Source organism: Oncorhynchus gorbuscha, linkage group LG15, assembly GCF_021184085.1.
Source record: "Oncorhynchus gorbuscha isolate QuinsamMale2020 ecotype Even-year linkage group LG15, OgorEven_v1.0, whole genome shotgun sequence".
NCBI classification, from domain to species: Eukaryota; Metazoa; Chordata; class Actinopteri; order Salmoniformes; family Salmonidae; genus Oncorhynchus; species Oncorhynchus gorbuscha.
Genome location: NC_060187.1, coordinates 31588076 through 31611390, shown reverse-complemented (window position 1 = coordinate 31611390; position 23315 = coordinate 31588076). Strand labels below are relative to the sequence as shown.

At 43.7% G+C, this 23315-nt stretch overlaps 2 protein-coding genes across 4 annotated transcripts; both read right to left on the bottom strand.

Moving 5' to 3' along the window:
* Positions 1-1091: 1091 nt before the first annotated feature.
* On the bottom strand, positions 1092-11527 carry sin3b (SIN3 transcription regulator family member B). Of its 2 annotated transcripts, none has more exons than XM_046301617.1 (19): positions 11053-11527; positions 9872-9978; positions 9143-9296; positions 8527-8886; positions 8211-8363; positions 7969-8091; positions 7791-7880; positions 7556-7674; positions 7162-7375; positions 6762-6878; positions 6366-6604; positions 6069-6252; positions 5245-5980; positions 4954-5123; positions 4601-4774; positions 4246-4338; positions 3823-3917; positions 3282-3480; positions 1092-2098 (listed from the first exon to the last, which is right to left on the bottom strand). In XM_046301617.1, the coding sequence occupies exons 1-19, from the start codon at positions 11158-11160 to the stop codon at positions 1868-1870; spliced, it is 3666 nt and encodes a 1221-aa protein (XP_046157573.1). In that variant the 5' UTR covers positions 11161-11527; the 3' UTR covers positions 1092-1867. The 2 variants fall into 2 exon arrangements, with proteins under 2 accessions (XP_046157573.1, XP_046157574.1); XM_046301618.1 differs by having other exon boundaries at positions 8548-8886.
* A 986-nt stretch (positions 11528-12513) lies between these two features.
* On the bottom strand, positions 12514-22866 carry LOC123996582 (HAUS augmin-like complex subunit 5). 2 transcript variants are annotated; one of them, XM_046300059.1, is made up of 20 exons: positions 22697-22866; positions 22518-22616; positions 22256-22318; positions 22073-22105; positions 21880-21904; positions 21617-21749; positions 21331-21490; positions 21127-21211; positions 20939-21030; positions 20795-20849; positions 20565-20692; positions 20014-20092; positions 19771-19919; positions 19408-19570; positions 14103-14183; positions 13863-14008; positions 13627-13723; positions 13369-13507; positions 13051-13183; positions 12514-12936 (listed from the first exon to the last, which is right to left on the bottom strand). In XM_046300059.1, coding segments are annotated over exons 1-20 (1965 nt in total). In that variant the 5' UTR covers positions 22699-22866; the 3' UTR covers positions 12514-12833. The 2 variants fall into 2 exon arrangements, with proteins under 2 accessions (XP_046156015.1, XP_046156014.1); XM_046300058.1 differs by having other exon boundaries at positions 21121-21211; positions 22697-22865.
* Positions 22867-23315: the final 449 nt, after the last annotated feature.

The window sequence follows — 23315 nt, the reverse complement described above, 5'->3', positions numbered from 1 at the left end:
TTTTTCTTCACTCTGCATTTCAAATCATCCCAAACCATCTACATTGGGTTAAGGTCAGGTGATTGTGGAGGCCAGGTCATCTGATGCAGCACTCCCTCATTCTTGGTCAAATGGCCCTTACACAGCCTGGAGGTGTTGGGTCATTGTCCTGTTAAAACACAAATGATAGTGGGACTAAACCCAAACCAGAATGTGGTAGCCATGCTGGTTAAGTGAGCCTTAAATTCTAAATAAATCCGTGTCACCAGCAAAACATACCCACACCTCCATGCTTCACAGTGGGAACCACACATGCGGAGATCATCTGTTCATTTACTCTGCATCTCACCAAGACAAGACAGTTGGAACCACAAATCTCAAATTTGGACTCAGACCAAAGGATAGATTTCTACCGGTTTAATGTCCATTGCTCATGTTTCTTGGCCCAAGCAAGTCTTCTTATTGGTGTTCTTTAGTTTTGTTAAATATATTTTTTTTATTGAATATCCGAAACATGCAGTATGGTAATGGTTTCTTTGCAGCAAGCAATTCGACCATGAAGTCCTGATTCACGCAGCCTCCTCTGTACAGTTGATGTTTAGCTGTATCTGTTACTTGAACTCTGATGCATTTATTTGGGCTGCAATCTGAGGTGCAGTTAACTCTAATGAACTTTACCTCTGCAGAGGTAACTCTGGGTCTTCCATCCTGTGGTCTTCATGAGAGCCAGTTATCATAGCGCTTCATGTTTTTTGCGACTGCACTTGAAACTTTCAAAGTTCTTGACATTTTCCGTATTAACCGACCTTGATCTTAAATGATGGACTGTCATTTATTTCTCTTTGCTTATTTGAGCTGTTCTTGCCATAATATGGACATGGTCTTTTACCAAATAGGGCACTCTTCTGTATACCACCCCTACCTTGTCACAAACAAACGCATTGAGAAGGAAAGAAATTCCACAAGGAACACCTTTTAACTGAAATGCATTCCAGGGGACTAACTCATGAAGCTGGTTGAGAGAATGCCAAGAGAAACCCTGGAATGAATAGGCGTGTCCAAACATTTGACTGGTACTGTATATAAAATGTTAAAAATGCTTTTCCAGGCTGTTTAAGAAGTTCACAACTCAGTTGTTTATTCATGATAACTGATACAGGATAAATGTTATACATTATTTTAACACTGATAGTTTATTTTAATATGCAAAATGACAAACCAAAGTAAAGATTTGAATATGATACATAATTCTGATGTTCCATAAAATGTACAAAGTTAAATCAATTGTGAGTACTTGTCACACTGGCAATCAATCATCTGTTTAGTCACAAGAAAAATAAAAATGACCAGAAAAAAAAGTAAATATCAAGAATTGGCTGCCTGCAAAACACTAAGATCATGTCATTTTACATTTTTCATCATATTCATGTAAATGCATATATAAAATGTGTACAGTTGTATATGCACATACAGTAATCAAATTACTGAAGTTGAGCTTACTGTACAAAAGACATTGTGGAGCATGAAACACATTTAACCATTTCTCAGTACTTCAGTATAAACATATACAAAAACAAACAAAAGGCCCTCTGGCTTCAGAAGCTAAAAACTACAATGGACTTTCAAAAAAAAAAAAAAAAAAAAAAAAAAAAAGAGACATTCACATTTCTGAAACAAACAATGATTTTATTCTCACGTCCCTCTGCTTGCACTGCTGACTGTGTGAACAGAGAAGCAGCATGGGTGAATCGGATGAAGAGCTCCTGTGTTCCGCACTGGATCCCCCAATCTCAGTCTCAATACGTCTGCAAAGTCCACCCAGTCTCTCTCCGTGTGTGTAGTAGGTCAGGTGTGTGTGTGTGTGAGAGATTGTGTGTGGATCCAGCCTCTAGGGAGAGGGGGGTTTCCTACTGTAATGCACCTGGTATCTGTTGACAGGCAGGCCTTTGACCTGTGTGTTGAGGCAGGTGGTCTTGCAGGGGATCATGTCCTCTTCCTCCTCACCCATCAGCCAGTCGTGGACCGAGCGATCGGCCGCCGGAGGCACGTGCTCTGCCAGCCAGCCCTGGTGCCACTTGTCAAAGCGCTCGTGCTGTTTCACAGCCACCCTGTGCTGGGACTGAGGGAGAGAGACGGGAAGAGTTAGTGAAGCCTACAGACAGGGCTGGGCCTGAGGGAGAGAGACGGGAAGAGTTAGACCTACAGACAGTGCTGGGACTGAGGGAGAGGGACGGGAAGAGTTAGTGAAGCCTACAGACAGGGCTTCATGCACCACTGTGGAAGCAGTCTGGATGATAAGGTCCAGCTGATGCCAAAACAAGACACATAACACATTAAATGAACTTGGAACCAGAATTTATGTCTGACATCTAAAGCTATAAATCAATAAAGAGACAAGATATTCCCGATCCATGATCTCGCCATCACGGTTGACAATTCCATTGTGTCCTCCTCCCAGAGCGCTAAGAACCTTGGCGTGATCCTGGACAACACCCTGTCGTTCTCAACTAACATCAAGGCGGTGGCCCGTTCCTGTAGGTTCATGCTCTACAACATCCGCAGAGTACGACCCTGCCTCACACAGGAAGCGGCACAGGTCCTAATCCAGGCACTTGTCATCTCCCGTCTGGATTACTGCAACTCGCTGTTGGCTGGGCTCCCTGCCTGTGCCATTAAACCCCTACAACTCATCCAGAACGCCGCAGCCCGTCTAGTGTTCAACCTTCCCAAGTTCTCTCACGTCACCCCGCTCCTCCACTCTCTCCACTGGCTTCCAGTTGAAGCTCGCATCCGCTACAAGACCATGGTGCTTGCCTACGGAGCTGTGAGGGGAACGGCACCTCAGTACCTCCAGGCTCTGATCAGGCCCTACACCCAAATAAGGGCACTGCGTTCATCCACCTCTGGCCTGCTCGCCTCCCTACCACTGAGGAAGTACAGTTCCCGCTCAGCCCAGTCAAAACTGTTCGCTGGTCTGGCTCCCCAATGGTGGAACAAACTCCCTCACGACGCCAGGACAGCGGAGTCAATCACCACCTTCCGGAGACACCTGAAACCCCACCTCTTTAAGGAATACCTAGGATAGGATAAAGTAATCCTTCTCACCCCCCCCCCCCTTAAAAGATTTAGATGCACTATTGTAAAGTGGCTGTTCCACTGGATGTCATAAGGTGAATGCACCAATTTGTAAGTCGCTCTGGATAAGAGCGTCTGCTAAATGACTGAAATGTAAATGTAATATTCCTGCCTTAGCTGTTCACCTCAAAACACATACAGAGTAAGACATAAATACTAATAGCTACCTTCCTGGCTTTGACCAGCGCTCCCCGGCGGTACATGTAGTCCTCAGAGTTCATGACAAACACCATCTTGTGGGTGTTGAGTTTAAAGCGGCAGTCCAGACTGCCAGCACTCTCCACACCCAGCTGTCTGTGCCACTCCCGTCTGCAGCGCATCGCCTCCACCTGGCGCACCTGCCAGCGTCTGAAGTGCCTCAGGTTCCTACACACAGAGACCCACACACAGTAGCACAGGGAAGCGGGGGACAGTCAAGAGTTTATCAGAAGGAAAATACTGTGCCTCAGGATCAAACAGAGGACCACCGGGACAGCCACATTCAAATCAGGGCCTGTGATACTAGGACTCATTTTGTGCATTGCTGTTCTGGTGGGCAAAAACCATCTGCACTCAAATACTTTTGCGCATTCATTAGTGAAGACAGTGAAATGACAAAATGTGAAAACACAATAGAGGATTGCCATGTAACATCTAAGGAAATAATGTGGCTTCATACGATGGCCAATATATGGACATCACAACTAACGGTAATAGCATGAATGTTACCTGGGCAAAAATACAGGTTTGAAAAAGTAGCCTTCAGTCTGCGAGCAAAGCGTCGACTCTGTCCCTACAAACTGTTCCATATAGCTGGACAGGCACTGGACAGGGAAAGAGAAAATGGCATCAATATGGAAAAAAGCCAGGACATTGCAAAAACACTAAAACTGAGATTAAATAACAAAAAGGCTATAAACTCAGAGGTTTACATTTACAGGTTTAATGATCATTTTACCTTGTATTGACTTTTGAAAGTAGGTGGGAGAACTAATAATGTTTACAATTTAATAACCTCAACCTGTGTTGTATAAATGCAAGCTGCCCATCAAAATCTGAAGCAGCAAGTTGCCTTACAAGGTCAGTCTATGTTGATGTCCAAAGGGAATCCTGTGACGTTCTATGGGTGCGACTGTCCATAGGATTCTTTACCTGCACATCCAGGGGATCATCGGCCTGGGCCTCCTCTGTGTCCAGCAGCTCTATGGTCAAGGTGACCTGGCCTTTGTTCTGAATGAACAACACCTACAAAGGCAAATCACACCACAGAAAGCTATTAAACATCGACGATTAACACCTATGACGGTTTCGGAATGCACAAAATCTCTGTTCCAAAAAAGCAGCAGCTAAAGCCCTACACTAACGCTAGGAGGAAACTATTCCCTCTCAACCAAATAAAAGATACACCCTCAGAGTCTCCCCATGCTCAAGCACAGAATCAATAGAAAATCATATCAAATATTCAAGGCTAAACGTTGACGTCTGTCTCCCCAGTGCAGGCCATTACCTTGAAGCAGTTCTCCTCAGCCATGACCCTCTCAGACTTCCACTGGTAGCTGGTCTCCCAGGCTGCTCTCACACACTGGGACGACAGGTTCCCCCCCGCTGCACCCCTCTTCCTCTCAGCCAGGTACAGCTCAGCCACCTGCAGGCACACCTCGTCACTCACCAGGTGCTGCAGCTGCACAGAGACAGAGAAATGATATGTCAGCCCGGAGGAAGGAGAACCTACAGGCATTCAGAGAACAGTCAAACACTTCAGGATCACAATGTTATTGAGGTAAAGCATGAATATGTAGTGAATGGATATGGATCTGGTTCTGTAGAATGCAACCAGGCAGCTTAAGAGACAACCCTGACCTGTCTAATGGTATTCTGGATGAGCTTGTCGATGGTGAAGCCGATGTAGGCGTGGATGGTGAACATTTCCCGCAGTGTGTCCTCATACTGCGTAGACTCCAGGTTCCCATCCAGAAGACTGCGCACCATGTCCAAAAACGCTGGGTAGTACTCCTCCAGTTCCACCTCACCTGTGGATCGAGTACAAAAAAAACTAACTTTAGCCCAATGTTCCCTCTCCCATACAGAGATACACACTCACCAATGTGGAATACAAAATATTAAAAGACAAAAACAAAGAAGTTCTCTCACTTGGCTGTTTGAGGCGGAGCTCCATGGCCAGGTCACTGGCCTTATCCCTGCGACCCTCTGCCATCAGCAGCCTCTCACGGTTCTGCTCGGCCCGGTGCTCCAGCAACTGCCGTTCTGCCTGCCGGTACACCCTCAGCAGCCGCTGGCACAGGGTCTGGTGCAGCCGCAGGAAGAAATACCAGTTGTTGTTGACGAAGAACAGGTTGTAGACTCCGTCCAGCTCCTTCTGGTGCTCTGCCTCAGGGTCTCTCAGGTCCACCTTCTCCCCTCCTTCTGGGGCCAGGCTGTGAGAGGAGGCTCCACCCAGCTCCGCTGTCTGAGGAGAGGTGCAGCGCCGCCGCCTCGACTCCCCGTTCAGTTGCTGTTGTTGCTGCGGCTGGCCAACTGGTGCTGCTACTGCTCCTGTTATGCTGCTGCTACCACCACCTCCCCGGTCTCCTCCCTCCTCCACCTCGGCCTCCTCGTCCGTCCACTCCTCAGTCTCACTGAGCTCGCCGCGGCGGGAGAAGAATAGGTCAGGGACAAAGTGCTGGATGATGCGCTTGATATGGTCCTTGTCATCCTTGTGGATAGTGGGCTGACGTTTGACGTGGTAGATGATGAGAGAGGCGGCGTCCTCCAGGATCTGCTTGTCCTCATAGGTGAACACCATGTGTGGCTCGCTGACCACTGCCGCACTGCTCCCATCACGCCCCTGCTGGCCCACGCCCCCCTCTTCTGTGCCCTGCTCCTGACGCTGAAGGGGTACAGACGTGTTAGACACAGAGAGGAGATGTATCAGTTTATCAATAAAGAAAGTAGACAATTGACATCGGAGTACTCACCTCATCATAAACACTTTCAATCTCATTGAGCAGGCTCTTGGATCGGAGGGCCTTCATGTCATTTTGCTTGAAGTTGACCCCCTGGTGGTCCAGGGACTTGAGGTAGGCCTTCTCATACTGCTCCCTCCAGATCTTGTTGAAGCCCTGTTGGGCTTCTCTCCACTCCTCCTCCTTTGCTTTCAATCTACAGACACAGCAGAGAAAACATTGAATAATTAACACACAGCTAGATTCACATTCGCCAAGTATCTTAGTTACACCCATGGATGTGTGTGTGGTTTGTGTGTGCACCCTGACCTCTTGAGCACCACAGGCACAGCAGTAGCAGGGCTCCTCTTCAGACCCTCTATAATCTCAGGGGCCTTGTCGCCATAGATACGGTAGACGGCTCTGCGCTGGATGACCTCAGAGGTGCCACCCAGACAGTCATCTAGGCGGAAGCGGTCCTGGTCCTCGGGCGACAGACGGGACAGCTTCTTCTGAACACTCTCTAGGACCCGGATGGTGGCCAGGTTTGTCTCCAGGACCACATCCAACTTGAGAAACAGGAAAATAACCATTAGCAATCGTTCTGGAACATGTTCATCTAAATGATTCTGCAGAACGATGCCCTGGGTAGATAAGGGAGAACAGTCTGATTGTATATAGTTGGTGCCTGAAGTAATAGTAGTTCTGATATCTCATCTTGCTTACTTCAAACCTCTCATCCTCACAGCGATGAAGCTGCTCCTCGTATGGAGTTTTCTTAGAACTTGCAAACGTAGAGTCCTCTGACCACGAGGGGAAGGAAACCCAGGTGTCATTCAACACCTGTAAATGCAGGAAATCAGGACTTTAACACCAGTTTGGTTTCACTTTCAATAACCTCACAATTAAGAATATTATCATTAAAGCCAACCAGAAGCCATAAGTGCCTGGGAAAAATAATAATCACATGCTCAATTCTGATCACTGTCAAGGCCAGATATCTAGCCCTCAAACTACTTTTTTCTGTCTTCCACTAACAGACTCAGAAAATGCTATGAACTTGGACTAGAAATCAGTGCTGGAATGGCAAATCTTTAAAAAAACAACTTGTTTAATTTATGCAGACCTCTTTGCAGATGGCAGTGCGGCCGCTGCACTTGGGCTGCTGGTAAGTCTTGGGTAGTGCTCTGTAGCTGGATCCCAGGCGCTTGCAAGATGCATAGTCGACCTCCCTGCCCCCACCCCCTTCCATGTAGCGGTCTGACAGGCCCGACATTGAATGAGAGAGCTCCTTGTCCCCCAGAAATGACTTGAACTGGGTATATAACTCTGGAAACTTCCTGGAGGAAATAATGAACATGTACAAATAAATGAATGGCTCAAGAGGAGACTTGGCAAAACATACTGCCCTTCATAGAGTACAAAAATATCAGTATGCATTTATTTACTCCGGAAGACATCAGTGACTGTTCCCTTTGAAAGCTCCCATGGTCCAATGTAAGCTCCCACAGTCCACTTACCCCAAAAAGGGGGTGACAAGCTGCAGCAGCTCTGCTCCCGAAACCACTTCCTGGTTAAACAAAGCAATGCAGCGGAGGAAGTTTTCATACACCTCCTGGCTCTTGAAGAAACGTCGAACCTGCAACAAATCAAAACATTATCGTCATTGGTGACCAAGGATTTCATGATGTCTGTCAGAGCCAAAACATTATGGAATCATTCCAACACTGACACTTGTGTCGTCTTGAGCATTACCTTGTCAAAAAAGGTGAACTCCCGCAAGACTCCATGCTTCCCAACTGAGGCAAAGGACTGGTCTTGGGAGCACGAAAACTTCATCTTTTTCTAAAATAACCAAACCATAACCAATCACATACAATAAAGGTCTTCTAGAAAAATGCTAAAGCATATGAATGTGTGATTAAGTCCAAACCTTGAGCAGTGGCGTCATGTGCGGCAGCAGCATGGGCCTTGATCTCTTCTTGCTATGTTTGCTCATATCCTCATCCTCTGCCCTCTTCAGTTGGTCTTTCCCTGTCAGGGAGCTGCCAGTGAACTGAAAGAATACACAACTAATAGTTCGATATACCAACACAAATGGCACTGAAAATCAACTGATCAAACATAATGACCATGGACAGGTAACAATCTCAGAAAGAGGGGGAAAATACTAACCAATGATCTCTTAGCATCTGGTAAGAACTGTCCAAACTCAGCCAGTAAGTCCTCTTGGCCTTTGAAGAGGCTGGCCACTTTTGAGAAAACTTCATCCTCCGTCATCCCACTACTACTACGACCCCGGCTCTCCTTGACTTCAAGCTGCTCCTTCTGTTAGCACAAAAACAGACCGTTGTTCCATCTGAGTAACTGTGATAGGATACACACTCATCTGCAACAATTTAAAGTTGCCTTGACCTAGATGCTAGCAAACAACTTCACTTTAATCAATCAAATGTGTTGTTTTCAATTGACAGAAAAACAAATCAATTACCATATTGATGACACAGTGTACCTGGTAAGTGTGTAGTATCTCAAGGAAGGATCTGTAGATCTCTGGATGGTCTAAGAAGCGGTTTTTGATCTTGTTGACATAGCTGATAGCACTGTCAAATTCTACTGGGCTGGGCTCCGAGGCAGGGGGGGACACCGAGGAGGACTGTGGCTGGGACTGGCTCTCTCTGCTGGGGAGTGGCAAGGACAGTCTACTTGGGGGCTCTGGGGGTCCAGAGGACGAGGAGATGCTTTCAGGCGATGCCACAGCTTCACTTTGGGCAGACCCAGCTTCAGCAACAGATGAGCCAGTGGCACTCACAGCAGGGCTTGCAATACTCTTTCCCTGGCCTGGGGAGACCTACCAAAGAAAAGGTGCACTCATGTTAAACATAAATTAACGTCACAACATGCATCTTAAGAGCACCTTCGTGTGTGACCATATGGTCTGCTCTGGTGAAAAACTCCATATATATATATATATATATATACCCACTATATATACTTTGTGTGGATATTGATTCATAAAACTGGGTTACACAACTGGTTACACAGCAGAGGCAGCCAGTATTACGATTGTCTGGAAACCCAATCAATACACATTTATAGTGACCCACCTGGGCAGAGAAAGGTGACTGAAGGAAAACCACTCCATTCTTGGGAATCTCTATCCGATAGCCTGGGGGCAGGAAGGCATTGAATCCTAAGACAAGGTCTGGGTGTCCGTGGAAGAGCTGAGACACACGGTTTATAACACCTGGTGTGTCAATGCTAAGAACGAGGGGAGAAAGACTTTTATAGGGACAGAGGACATGACCTTAAATGAGATGGCATTAAGAACATCTGCTTTTCATCACATTTAAAGGCCCAGTACAGTCAAAATTGTGTTTTTACTGTGTTGTATATCATATTGTACAAAAGCTGATGAAACTAACACAGTAAAAGTGTGATAACATCTGAAGGTCCCAGCAACTACACAGGGACCTTCTAATCAGCAGGTTTCCATAAGCGGGTGTCGTCTTTCCATGGTGGTACCACCATGGGGTAAATCGATTAATAGATCAATAACAAAATGAGAGTTCCAAACCTCCCTGCCAATAATAGCTAGTTTTCAGTTTCCCCCTCTCCACTCAGCCCTAACAAAACTTTTACATGATACAAGTGTTGCCCAAAAATATACTTTCAGTCCATTTTAATGGAAATCTATTACAGTAAGGTATGTAATTGTTAGCCAGAAATTATTTGATATTAATATAAAATGTCTGCATTGGGCCTTTAATTAAGATAGATTTTTATACTATTAAAGTTAATCACTTATCAAGAAATAGGAAAGGGAAATGCTATACCTTTGTGATTTAAATTCTTTCATTATGTCAAGAAATTTGTTGTATATTCCAGGGTCATTCCCAAATCGTATTTTCACTTGGTCCAGGTATGATAGGGCATCTTCAACCTGAGGGAGAAGATCATGGTGAGGAACCAAATGAAAATTAATTACAGCAAATTGTTTTTTTTCCTCTCCAGAACATGCAATAAATTAAGAGCCCACTCCAGATTACCACCAGATCATCAACAAAGAACAATGTGGTGTGCATTATGTTAGAACTGTTATTACACGTTCACAAACACAGGTGCAAACCAATCATGTTGCTCCTCAATGCAGTCACAAGCTGAATAACTTATGGCATGTCTTGACCATAACCCGTGTAGCTAGCTACCTTCCCAACTATCTACCAGTATTATTTGCAGCTGCACTTCAAATAATAGGCAGATAAAAATCTTGCTCGGACTAGTTTAATAAATAGGCTTACTATACATGACATCGAAACACCTTTGTCTTTGATACATTAACGTAGCTCAAATCTGGCCAACTATGAAAACGTAAACTGTATGGGTAGCTAGCTAACAAAATCGATGGTTCTGTGTGCTTGGTGGAAAACAAGGAATACGCCTGAATAAACGTTAGGGTTTTCTAAATATACCATGCTGTTCATAACCAAGCGAGTGAACTGACGAGTATGTTTGCTAGCTGTCGACCTCGGATTACAAACCAGCAAAGACAAGTCTCCCATTTTGTGCCAACAAACACCATCCCATTCTAGACAACGCACGTTTGACTTTGTTCTGCCTGGTAGTGTGGGCAGAGAAGGTGAACAAGGAACTTCGGATGTCCGAAGTTGTCTGACAATCGAAACTAGGTAGCTTCTAGCCAGCCAAATCAACTTGCTAGATAACCTAAGTTACATCCTACTAGGCTGTATTTGGATGACCCAGTGACTCATTACTAAAATCGTGTTTAGCGCCATTGAAGAACCCAAGTTAGCTGGCGTTTGCTAACCTCCACTAAAGTACTGTGTATGCATGCGACAACAAACGCCAACTAGCGTTATCTAGCTAGTAACATTCCAATCAGAACCCCTTATGATTAGCTAGCAAGCTAACTCGTTAGCGTCGAGAGATGGCCAATATCTGACGAACACAAAATGGTTCTGAGGAAGACTTTTCCATTTTTGTTCCCGTCTCTTACCTTCAGTTTCTGAAAGTGCTGTTGTTGCACTTGTTTTTGTACAACATAGGCCTTGTCTTGAATTTGGTTTATTTGTTTCGTGTTGCTGTGTGCCTGAATTTTCGCCATTATCCCGGCGATAGTAGCCACTACTATTTGATTATAAGCTTCTGTATATGGTTGTTGGCTAGCCGACAAATCTTGCTCTTCGTCGGGAAACCAGCTAGCAACGCTTATTTGGCTAACGTTAGCCAGCAAGCAAGAGGGAAAATCCAACCAGGTAACTTAGCTATGATAAGCTACTACTCGATTTGACTTTGAATGAACGCCATTATTGGTCTAACGAGTGACTACTACTGGTGCGCTATGTCAGAGTGAAGCCTCTTTTAAAACAAGCTTTGAGACAATGGTTGCTGATTATGTTATTTCAAATTAACTATTGCCTGTCTCTTTAAATTCGGCGGCAGCTGTGCAGTCAGTCTTGCTCAATCTTGGCATCCGGAAGCACAGTTGATCAGTGCGCAGACGCATGGAGAAAGGGGTGGAGTCGGCTTCATAATGAAGCGTTCATAACAAGTGGGAAGGTGGTTATTACCAATTGGATGCATTCACTGTTCTTCAACTCGTTGAGAAATGCAGATTGGCCAATGGCCAACAAGCTACTTCAACCATAAACGAAAGGTACAGCTAATCATGCTTGTAAATAATTCAGATTTTTATGTTTTGTTACATTTAACTGCCAAAAATGCTGTTATCGAGATAATTTCCTTAGTGGGTGACTTCAGAGGTCAGTATGTGGGAGAAGCCGCGCTCAGCGACGACAGACTAGTAATTAATTACCAGTTGGAAGGGTCGTTCATGTGGCCTTTTCCCAGTTGAATGAGGTAAATACCACCTTCCCACTTGTTTATTAACGCAGCATAACTCGAGTCGGGGCTCGGGATTGTTCTGCATCATCGTTCAACATAACAGTAGTCCTTTTTAAATTTTCACACCTTCATATGCAGAGTAAAGGACAAATTTGTACAGAAGTGTCCACGTTGCACGTATAATTGGCATATTTTTACGAATGCCTCCACTTGCAAAGATCGAGATATGACCAGTGTGAGCAATGTCATTTGACTGCCTGCCTCTCATTAACTGGGAAGGAAAGTATAGGGCATGCCATAAAATTGGTCAAACAATGCAAATCACACAGAAAAGCATTCCATGTGTCAAGAACAAGTCCTGAATATTGCTAGTTGCCTATAATAAAACACAGGATACTAGTATTATTTATACAACTACAGCTCACAGACATTGCAAAACCACACCATGAACAAAGTGGTCCTATATGGAACACTCATTTCAACAATCTATTCCTCTATCAACCAAAAAAGTATGTCTGTATTGTCAATAATATGGTCATATGGATAACAACGAATGGTCAAATAGGATTGTATTTGTGATTGAGATTAACCGTCAAGCACATTAAAACAGAGATAAGGTGCAGGCAAAGTTCATTTAATGGCATAAAGACAGAAATGTACGTGGGATACAAATTGAATGGCATCATGTTTAGCAAAAAGAAGATGAGAAACAAACAATATTGTAAAATAATGTCAGTGGGAATACAATTGTAGTTTTAGTACTACAAAGAACAGTATTGTTCTCCAAAATTCACCTTGGGGCATACCCTGCAAACAGAAATTAGTCGTAAGGATGTCCCCAGAACTTCGGAAGGTTGTGTCATGGTCTCCTGGACATCCTGTTTGCTGGGTATCTATGCACTTCAGTCTTGTCTTTATTTTCTAGGGAGCTCATCAAGAAGCCTTAGCTGCAAATTTCCACCTCTGTAGCCACTGCTGAAAAGTCAGTCCCCCCTTGCGTATGTCAGGCAAAGCAAACTGAGCAGGCTGATCCCACCTGCACAGAAATAACACAAGAAAAAGGTGAATTGTCAATAGTAGCAGGTGAATAATATGGAGGTTCAATATGAGTAAGAGTTATATGGGAGAAAGTGTTAATGGTAGCACTTACCAATGGGAAATGGCAATCTTGACTTGATACCCATAAGAAAGGCCCTGTGAGCAGCGCTGGGTAAGCTCCCAAACCTTGGGCAATAAAGACTTAAGCAGCTCCTTGTCTTCCTCCAGGACACGTAGCAGGAGGGCTAAGGAGGAATACATAAAAGGGAGATGAAAGCAAGACGAAGAGATCAAACATGTACGATTGCATAATCTGCCTTTGGTTAACTAGGTAAAGATGAGTGATACAGTTTGATTGGCATCTGATTGGATGGCATCGTGCTCTACCATTTGTTAGTTTGCGTCTTTGAACTCTATGGAAGATCTGTACCTTGTTGGTCAGGTGCAGGAAGCAGCGCTCCCTGCTTCTCTACATTTGTTAAAGAGGAGGAGTGCAATTGCAGCAAACGACGCAGAAATCGAAGCTCCAGATGCTGGGATAGAGCTTGGCTGTACAGTTCCTCAGGGGCCTGGCAGAGAATCATAAAGCAGGCACAAAACAGACAATACATAAATAATCAGGAGGATAAGAGCAAGATGCAAACCAATGGGTACATAAATGGCCATGGAATAATCAGCTGGGACTCACTCGATACATTGGGAAAGCCAGGCTTTGACACAGATTGTGGAAGGGCAAGGAATGCAAGCGATGGATAGACAACCACGATGCTGGAATTCTCTGCTCGCTGGAATATATATAGCAGTTTACAAAACTTTACCATCTGAAAAATGTTCCTTTGAGCATTTTTTCTCATCCAGACCAAATAGTGATAAGAAGGATAATGCTTCTCAACCATCAAATACGAACAAATATGAAGCGCTTACCCTTCAATGATCCTGCGGTCAAGTGTCAACAGTGACACGTTCCCAAACTGTCTGGCCTCTTGGGACACAGAGTTGCGAAGCCTATTGGCTGCTGAAAGAACTTTAGCAAATTGGGGAACCAGCTTTCCCTGAACAAACTGTCCAATCTTAGGTCAGACAGGAGAGAAGAAAAGGTCAAGTTAGATGGCCACGGTTTACACAATATGCATTACAGTACACCGCAGCATAGAGTGAGTCTACCTCCTTGTGCACACGAGTCAGTTCAGTCTTAGCTGTTGAGTTCCCCTTGATCAGACCGCTTATATGTTCCTGCCTGACATCCTATAAAGAAAAACATGAAAAAAAGTGTCACATTTCCTTTTATACCTTTATTTAACCAGGTAGGCCATTTGAGAACAAGTTCTCATTTACAACTGCGACCTGGCCAAGATAAAGCAAAGCAGTGCGACAAAAACAACACAGTTACACATGGGATAGACAAACGTACAGTCAATAACACAATAGAAAAATCTATATAGTGTGTGCAAATGTAGTAAGATGAGGGAGGTAAGGCAATAAATAGGTCATAGTTGCGAGATAATTACAATTTAGCATTAACACTGGAGTGATAGATGTGCAAGTAGAGATACTGAAGTGCAAAATAGCAAAAAAATAACAATATGGTGATGAGGTAGTTGGTTGAGCTATTTACAGATGGGCTGTGTACAGGTGCAGTGATTAGTAAGCTGCTCTGACAGCTGATGCTTATAGTTAGTGAGGGAGATATAAGTCTCCAGCTTCAGTGACTTTTGCAATTCATTCCAAATAAAATCAATTTAGCCTCAAATAAATAATGAAACATGTTCAATTTGGTTTAAATAATGCAAAAACAAAGTGTTGGAGAAGTAAAAGTGCAATATGTGCCATGTAAGAAAGCTAACTTTTAAGTTCCTTGCTCAGAACATGAGAACATATGAAAGCTGGTAGTTCTTTTTAACAGGAGTTTTCAATATCCCCAGGTAAGAAGTTGTAGGTTGTAGTTATTATAGGAATTATAGGACTATTTCTCTATACCATTTGTATTTCATTAACCTTTGACTATTGGATGTTCTTATAGGCACTTTAGTATTGCCAGTGTAACAGTATAGCTTCCGTCCCTCTCCTCCCTGGGCTCGAACCAGGAACACAACGACAACAGCCACCCTCGAAGCAGCGTTACCCATGCAGAGCAAGGGGAATAACGACTCCAAGTCTCAGAGCGAGTGATATTTGAAACGCTATTCGCGCGCACCCCGCTAACTAGCTAGCCATTTCACATCGGTTACACCAGCCTAATCCCGGGAGTTGATAGGCTTGACGTCATAAACAGCAGAGCTGCAGGCAAAACACACGAAAGTACTGTTTGAATGAATGCTTACGAGCCTGCTGGTGCCTACCATCGCTCAGTCAGACTGCTCTATGGAATCATAGACTTAGTTATAACCACCCTGCTTCTACACCTGCATTGCTTGCTGTTTGGGGTTTTATGCTGGGTTTCTGTACAGCACTTTGAGATATTAGCTGATGTACGAAGGGCTATATAAATACATTTCATTTGATTTGATAGAGGACTGAGGGTCTTCCAAATATTGAAAGTGTGTAAATAGTTAACCATGTTATTTTGTAAATGTATATATTTTTTCCCCATATTTTTTTTTGGGGGTGTGTGTGTGTGTTAGAATACCATTTTGGCATTTTGTATAGTTATTTGTTTCAAAATGTATACATTCACCAATTTGGCCACTTGGGTACATTTGGGCTACTTGTGTGGGCTACTTGTGTGGGACACCTGGGTGACGTCGTGATAAATGTCATGTAGCACACTCATTTCGGAAGTTATCATTATGAAACTTTGCAAAAGTACTGTTGCCCTCATATTTTTCACTGAAATTGTCCCCATCATCCTATCTGAATGTTTGTTTTATCTTGTTCATTTTAAAGATGATACAACAATAAAAAAAATTAAACGTATGTTTTTTTTCATTGTATTATCTAAACCAGATCTATTGTGTTATACTCTCCTACATTCAATTCACATTTACACAAACTTCAGAGTGTTTTCTTTCAAATGGTACCAAGAATATGCATATCATTGCTTCTGGGCCAGAGTTATAGGCAGTTAGATTTGGGCATGTCTTCAGGTGGAAATTGAAAAAAGTAGGGGGGGGGTAGCTCTAAGAGGTTCTAATGTGAGTCTGGAAGGAGAGTTTACAGTCTAACCAGACACCTAGCTATTTGTAGTTGTCCACATATTCAAGGTCAGAACCATCCAGAGTAGTGATGCTAGTCGGGCAGGCAGCGGTCGGATGAAGAGCATGCACTTAGTTTTACTAGCATTTAAAAGCAGTTGGAGGCCACAGAAGGAGTGTTGTATGGCGTTGAAGCTCGTTTGGAAGTTTGTTAGCACAGTGTCCAAAGAAGGGCCAGATATATACAGAATGGTGTCGTCTGCGTAGAGGTGGATCAAGGAACCACCAGCAACAAGAGCGACATCATTGATACAGTGCCTTGCGAAAGTATTCGGCCCCCTTGAACTTTGCAACCTTTTGCCACATTTCAGGCTTCAGACATAAAGATATAAAACTATTTTTTTGTGAAGAATCAACAACAAGTGGGACACAATCATGAAGTGGAACGACATTTATTGGATATTTCAAACTTTTTTAACATATCAAAAACTGAAATTGGGCGTGCAAAATTATTCAGTCCCCTTAAGTTAATACTTTGTAGCGCCACCTTTTGCTGCGATTACAGCTGTAAGTCATTTGGGGTATGTCTCTATCAGTTTTGCACATCGAGAGACTGAAATTTTTCCTATTCCTCCTTGCAAAACAGCTCGAGCTCAGTGAGGTTGGATGGAGAGCATTTGTGAACAGCAGTTTTCAGTTCTTTCCACAGATTCTCGATTGTATTCAGGTCTGGACTTTGACTTGGCCATTCTAACACCTGGATATGTTTATTTTTGAACCATTCCATTGTAGATTTTGCTTTATGTTTTGGATCATTGTCTTGTTGGAAGACAAATCTCCGTCCCAGTCTCAGGTCTTTTGCAGACTCCATCAGGTTTTCTTCCAGAATGGTCCTGTATTTGGCTCCATCCATCTTCCCATCAATTTTAACCATCTTCCCTGTCCCTGCTGAAGAAAAGCAGGCCCAAACCATGATGCTGCCACCACCATGTTTGACAGTGGGGATGGTGTGTTCAGGGTGATGAGCTGTGTTGCTTTTACGCCACACATAACGTTTTGCATTGTTGCCAAAAAGTTCAATTTTGGTTTCATCTGACCAGAGCACCTTCTTCCACATGTTTGGTGTGTCTCCCAGGTGGCTTGTGGCAAACTTTAAACGACACTTTTTATGGATATCTTTAAGAAATGGCTTTCTTCTTGCCACTCTTCCATAAAGGCCAGATTTGTGCAATATACGACTGATTGTTGTCCTATGGACAGAGTCTCCCACCTCAGCTATAGATCTCTGCAGTTCATCCAGAGTGATCATGGGCCTCTTGGCTGCATCTCTGATCAGTCTTCTCCTTGTATGAGCTGAAAGTTTAGAGGGACGGCCAGGTCTTGGTAGATTTGCAGTGGTCTGATACTCCTTCCATTTCAATATTATCGCTTGCACAGTGCTCCTTGGGATGTTTAAAGCTTGGGAAATCTTTTTGTATCCAAATCCGGCTTTAAACTTCTTCACAACAGTATCTCGGACCTGCCTGGTGTGTTCCTTGTTCTTCATGATGCTCTCTGCGCTTTCAACGGACCTCTGAGACTATCACAGTGCAGGTGCATTTATACGGAGACTTGATTACACACAGGTGGATTGTATTTATCATCATTAGTCATTTAGGTCAACATTGGATCATTCAGAGATCCTCACTGAACTTCTGGAGAGAGTTTGCTGCACTGAAAGTAAAGGGGCTGAATAATTTTGCACGCCCAATTTTTCAGTTTTTGATTTGTTAAAAAAGTTTGAAATATCCAATAAATAACGTTCCACTTTATGATTGTGTCCCACTTGTTGTTGATTCTTCACAAAAAAATAGTTTTATATCTTTATGTTTGAAGGCTGAAATGTGGCAAAAGTTCGCAAAGTTCAAGGGGGCCGAATACTTTCGCAAGGCACTGTATATACAGAGAAAAGAGCCGACCCGAGAATTGAAACCTGTGGCACCCCATAGAGACTGCCAGAGGTCCGGACAACATTCCCTCCGATTTGACACACTGAACTCTGTCTGAGAAGTAGTTGGTGAACCAGGCGAAGCAGTCATTTGAAAAACCAAGGCTATTGAGTCTGCCAATAAGAATGTTGTCGACAGAGTCGAAAGCCTTGGCCAGGTCGATGAAGACGGCTGCAAAGTTGTTTTTAAATCGATGGTGGTTATGTCATTTACTACCTTGAGCGTGGCTGAGGTGCACCCATGACCAGCTCGGAAACCAGATTGCATAATGGAGAAGTAGGGTGGGGTTTGAAATGGTCAGTGATTTGTTTGTTAACTTGGCTTTCAAAGACCTTAAAAAGGCAGGGCAGGACGGATATAGGTCTGTAGCAGTTTGGGTCTAGAGTGTATCCCCCATTTGAAAAGTGGGATGACTGCGGCAGCTTTCCCAATCTTTAGGGATCTCAGACAATACGAAAGAGAGGTTGAACAGGCTAGTAATAGGGGTTGCAACAATGGCGGCAGATAATTTTAGAAAGAGGGGGGCTGGGGCAGGTTGCTGTGGGGGGGTGCAGAGCTGTTGGCTGGGTTGGGGTAGCCAGGTGGAAAGCATGGCCGGCCGTGGACAAATGCTTATTGAAATTCTCGATTATCGTAGATTTATCGGTGGTGACAGTGTTTCCTAGCCTCAGTGCAGTGGGAGGAGGTGCTCTTATTCTCCATGGACTTTGCAGTGTCCCAAAACGTTTTGGAATTAGTACTACAGGATGCAAGTTTCTGTTTGAAAAAGTTAGCCTTTGCTTTCCTAACTGACTGTGTATATTGGTTCCTGACTTCCTTAAAAAGTTGCATATCGCAGGGGCTATTCGATGCTAATGCAGTACACCAAAGGATGTTTTTGTACTGGTCAAGTGCAGTCAAGTCAGGAGTGAACCAGGGGCAATATCTGTTCTTAGTTCTACATTTTTTGAATGGGGCATGCTTATTTTAGATGGTGAGGAAAGCACTTTTAAAAGAACAACCAGACACCCTCTACTGGCGGGATGAGGTCAACATCCTTCCAGGAAACCCGGGCCAGGTCGATTAGAAAGGCCTGCTTGCTGAAGTATTTTAGGGAGCGTTTGACAGTGATGAGGGGTGGTCGTTTGACCGGGGACCCATTACAGACACAGGCAATGAGGCAGTGATCGCTGAGATCCTGGTTGAAGACAGCAGAGATGTATTTGGAGGGCAAGTTGGTCACGATGATATCTATGTGGGTGCCCATGTTTACGGATTTAGGGTTGTACCTGGTAGGTTCCTTGATCATTTGTATGAGATTGAGAAAAATGTGTGGCAAGTGATGAAATAGTAATGATGGCAGGTTCTCACCCCAAACTGTCTGAAGTCCATGATGTTTTGCCATTGGCCCCGTAGGCTGCAGAGGTCCTCCTGTCGGTCGCTGGCATGCTGCTCCATTTGAACACACTGGTCCCGCAAACCATTTCTCACTGCTGCCTGAATCACACACTGCATCTCCAGTTTAAACACTGACCTGGACAGGACGGAAACATGGGAGAAAAGAGGCTTTAAACTGTGAAAGCGTAAAGAGCATCACAAACAATAGATACAGACAACAAACCAGAGTATTCTGATGAATTGACATGACTGGTTTAGAGGCTTAGCATGTTCATTGACGACATGTAAATGTAATGTAAATGATGTGGAAGAAGCCAATCTATAGTGCAGATTTACAGTGAGAGGGCGTCGGTTTGAGATTCCCCGCCAATCAGCTCTAAATGTGCCTCTTTCTTTCGGGTATGAAGCTGGGTCTGGAGCTGTTGAATTCGTGACCGTGTCTGAGCCAGTTCCATCAGACTCTGTTCCACCTCCTCCCAAGCTGACTGCAAAAAGATCCCACACATATTACTGTTCTAGCCTATGCAGTGTCTTGGCCCCATGTTGGTATTTTAGTGTAAACGGAAACGTGTAAAGTACCTGTAAAAGACTCTTAACGGTTGGTAGCTCTCCCTCTTCTTTTGAGATGTCCAGCAGGTGATTACTCTCATAGCGAAACCTAAAATAAAACAGATAGATTTGAATCATAGGGGCAAATGTATGCAGATATTTTTGTCCAGCTAACATTATCAATTTAACCATTTATCAGCCTCCTGAGTGTCACAGCGGTCTAAGGCACTGCTTTGCAGTGCTATAGGCATCACTACAGACCCGGGAACGATCCCGGGCTGAATCACAACCCGGCCATGTTCGGTAGTCCCATAGGGTGGTGCACAATTGGCCCAGAATCTTCCAGGTCAGGGGAGCGTTTGGCCAGGGGGGCATTACTTGGCTCATCACGCCCTAATTACTCCTAGTGGCGGGCCAGTTGAATGGTGTTTCCTCCGAGTTTGGCGGGTCATGTTTCAGAGGACACATGACTCAACCTTCGCCTCCCGAGTTGCAACGATGAGACAAGGTTGAAATTGTGGAGAAAAGGGGTTAAAATACAATAAAAAAATGTTAAAGACTTTTTTTTTTTTACCATTTACCGTAATGCAGCAACATCACGAGCCATACCCAAAGAGGCAAGCATCTCCTCCAATGCCATTTCCTGTCCCTTGGCCAGGTACTGCAAGGCTGACAGCACTTGGTTCGGAGGATAGCATTGCAACAAGTCCTGATGAGATTTTAAAAAAATAACAATATGATTCTCACTCAAATAAAGAAAATAAGAAACAGAACATGATGTAACTATCTAGGTGCAAACAATGCAACTTACCTCCACAGTACTTAACCAATGCTGAAATACTGCAGTTCTCTGTTCACGTGTCAAGCTGAAGAAAGAGAGAGATCAATGATTTATCAATAGAAGTATCCCATGGATGACTCCGGTTCCTATATAAAACCATCTGATGATTCTTACTGTGTGGCAGTGGAAGATGTCATGTTCAGTTCACTCTCTTGCAAAGACTGGAAGAACTGGAGTCTTTCATCACACAACTCTCGGATGTTACGCTAAGGAGAAAAATAAACAAGACCAGTAAAATGCAAAACCATCACTTCGAAGACTATCATATAAGTAATAAAATATAGTAAAGCACTTACCACAACCTTAGGCTCTGCTCCTGATGGGTTGAGATGGTCCCCACTGCTATTGGAGGTTTCATTTCCAAACACCACCTTCACCTCTGCCCTCCTGCAAAACACACCAAAAGTAAAGAATGGATTTTAGGGTTGGCTTGAGGTGTCAAATGCATGTGGAAGTGTGGTAAGAAATGGTAAAAGGGTAAACGGCAGAGGCTCTAGCAAGCACACCTAGACAGCTGCTCCAGAACCTGGGAGTGTCCACTGATCTTGAGGATATCCTCTGAAAGAGAGTGGCGCTCCTTCATGCAGCGCTGCTTAAAAGCCTGTAAAAGCAGCTCCCTGCATTGGTTCTCCTCCACCATCTCCCAGCTCCGGTTAATGGACTCCTCTACTCAATACAAAGGGATTACAGAGAACAGCGCGTCAAGGCGAAAGAGGACATTCACATATACAGACCTAGCAGATTTTGGGATGTGGTATGTAGAAAAAAGTATATATTTGGCCAAATGCTCACCCTCAGTAACCAGCTGTGCTTCAGTCCCATTGATTTGAGAGTCCAGGTGGTTTAGTTCTACTCTCAGCTCATCTATCTGCTCCTGAAGCTCAAACCGCTTAGCAGCATCACTCTGCCCCACTACTTGTTTCAACTGCAAATGTGTACATACAATAATGTAAAAGAATGAGCACACAGAAAACATAACACTAACACATTGCTACAGTATCACATTTAAGACTATCAAACTATCTAGACATCTGTTTAGAGAAATATGGTTGTACCTCCTTATCGTGCAGAACTTTGTACCTGAGAGAGCACAATGTCAAGGCTTGTATAACTGTACATACAACAAAACCTGTGTGTCATTAATATCAGAGAAATTAGGCAGTTATCCTATCAAGAGTTGGTGTCATCTCAGAGACAATGAAATTATCACATTTGTAGATAACTCAAGACACCAAAAATAAAGGATACCATCGGAGATTTCCACGCATAACCCTTACATTCCTGCAAAGAGAAAGGAATAGAGAAGATATTGGAAGAACACACGTAAAAGGACAAAACGACAATAGTTGACCTAGCTACTACAAACAAAAATTGATAGAAACACTAGGAAGTATAATTAATAAGGTTGTAAAAACCTGTCTGCATACCCACCTCTGATTGAAAATATGTTGTGTGACATATCTCCATATAGAGGCACCCGGGCCAACACATAACCTGAATCAAAACAAACATCAATATACTTAACGTCACTTGGGTTAACTCAATGTTGGGACAAATTCGTTTTAATTAGTCTGAAATTGCCGATATGAAAGACTGTAGTTAGAATTGCTACCAAGACAAAAAGGAATAGCTCAACAAGGCCAAAAAAAGTGCATGTACGTTAAATTGGACATTTATGAATGACGTTACGCACGTTTTAAAGTAGTTGTCGTTTGGGAGACTTTGGGTTGGTAGATTAAATTCTTCAATCGCCCACCGCTTTAGCTCCCGCAGCAGGGTCCTGTCTCCCATCCTTCTCCAGACAAAACAAGCGAGGCGTTAGCTAGCTATCCAGCTCAATAATTCTCACCAAAATCGAATACTAGCAAGTACATTTTAGCTTCACAGGTGGCTGTAATAGTACGATGGCAAAGTAGATTTGCTTCCAAGTGATTGACTGTCAAAAAGATGGCAAGAAAAGTTAACTGTCCGACTCTGCTCAGTTGGGCGCTTGTTATTTTTCCGCCCGTTCAACTTCCCGCTCTGCAGCATATCCGGTGACGTTTGCTTACGTTCTGAAACAGGACAAATAGTACGTCAAACGTTCTACAACATTACGCCGATTCTATTGCAAAACATTTCGGAAGCAAACTGAACGAGATCGACCTGGATTTGTCAATTCGGAATTCTCGTTTTGGTCTGTGTGATTCTTAAACGGTTTCCGTAATGAACACGAAAAGGTTACACAAAATGGGAAACTTACATTTGAGTAATTTAGCAGACGATTTTTATCCAGAATGACTTAAAGTTAGTGCATTAATTATAAAATAGATAGGCGGGACAACCACATCAGAGTAAGTACATTTTCCCCTCAATAAAGTAGTCAGAGCAGCAGGTTTCATCCACTTCACCATTCCGTATAAATACATATTCCAGTCATATGGCAAATAATAATAAAGACCTAATAGTCAGGGCCGGTCCTGGACGTTCTGCAGCACTAGGCGAGATAAAA

Bases quoted from the DNA above. Each gene is read 5' to 3' on its own strand.
- LOC123996582 (XM_046300058.1), bottom strand. The intron at 21,491-21,616 runs GTGAGCATTTGG...TGTATTGAGTAG, and splicing joins AGCACAGCTGGTTACTGAGG to AGGAGTCCATTAACCGGAGC. The intron at 19,571-19,770 runs GTAAATCTGCAC...CGTCCTGTCCAG, and splicing joins CAAACCGACGCCCTCTCACT to GTCAGTGTTTAAACTGGAGA.
- sin3b (XM_046301617.1), bottom strand. From the start codon at position 11,160: ATGGCGAAAATTCAGGCACACAGCAACACGAAACAAATAAACCAAATT. The intron at 4,339-4,600 runs GTAATGGCCTGC...TTGCCTTTGTAG, and splicing joins CTGAGGAGAACTGCTTCAAG to GTGTTGTTCATTCAGAACAA. The intron at 2,099-3,281 runs GTAGCTATTAGT...TCTCTCCCTCAG, and splicing joins CGCTGGTCAAAGCCAGGAAG to TCCCAGCACAGGGTGGCTGT.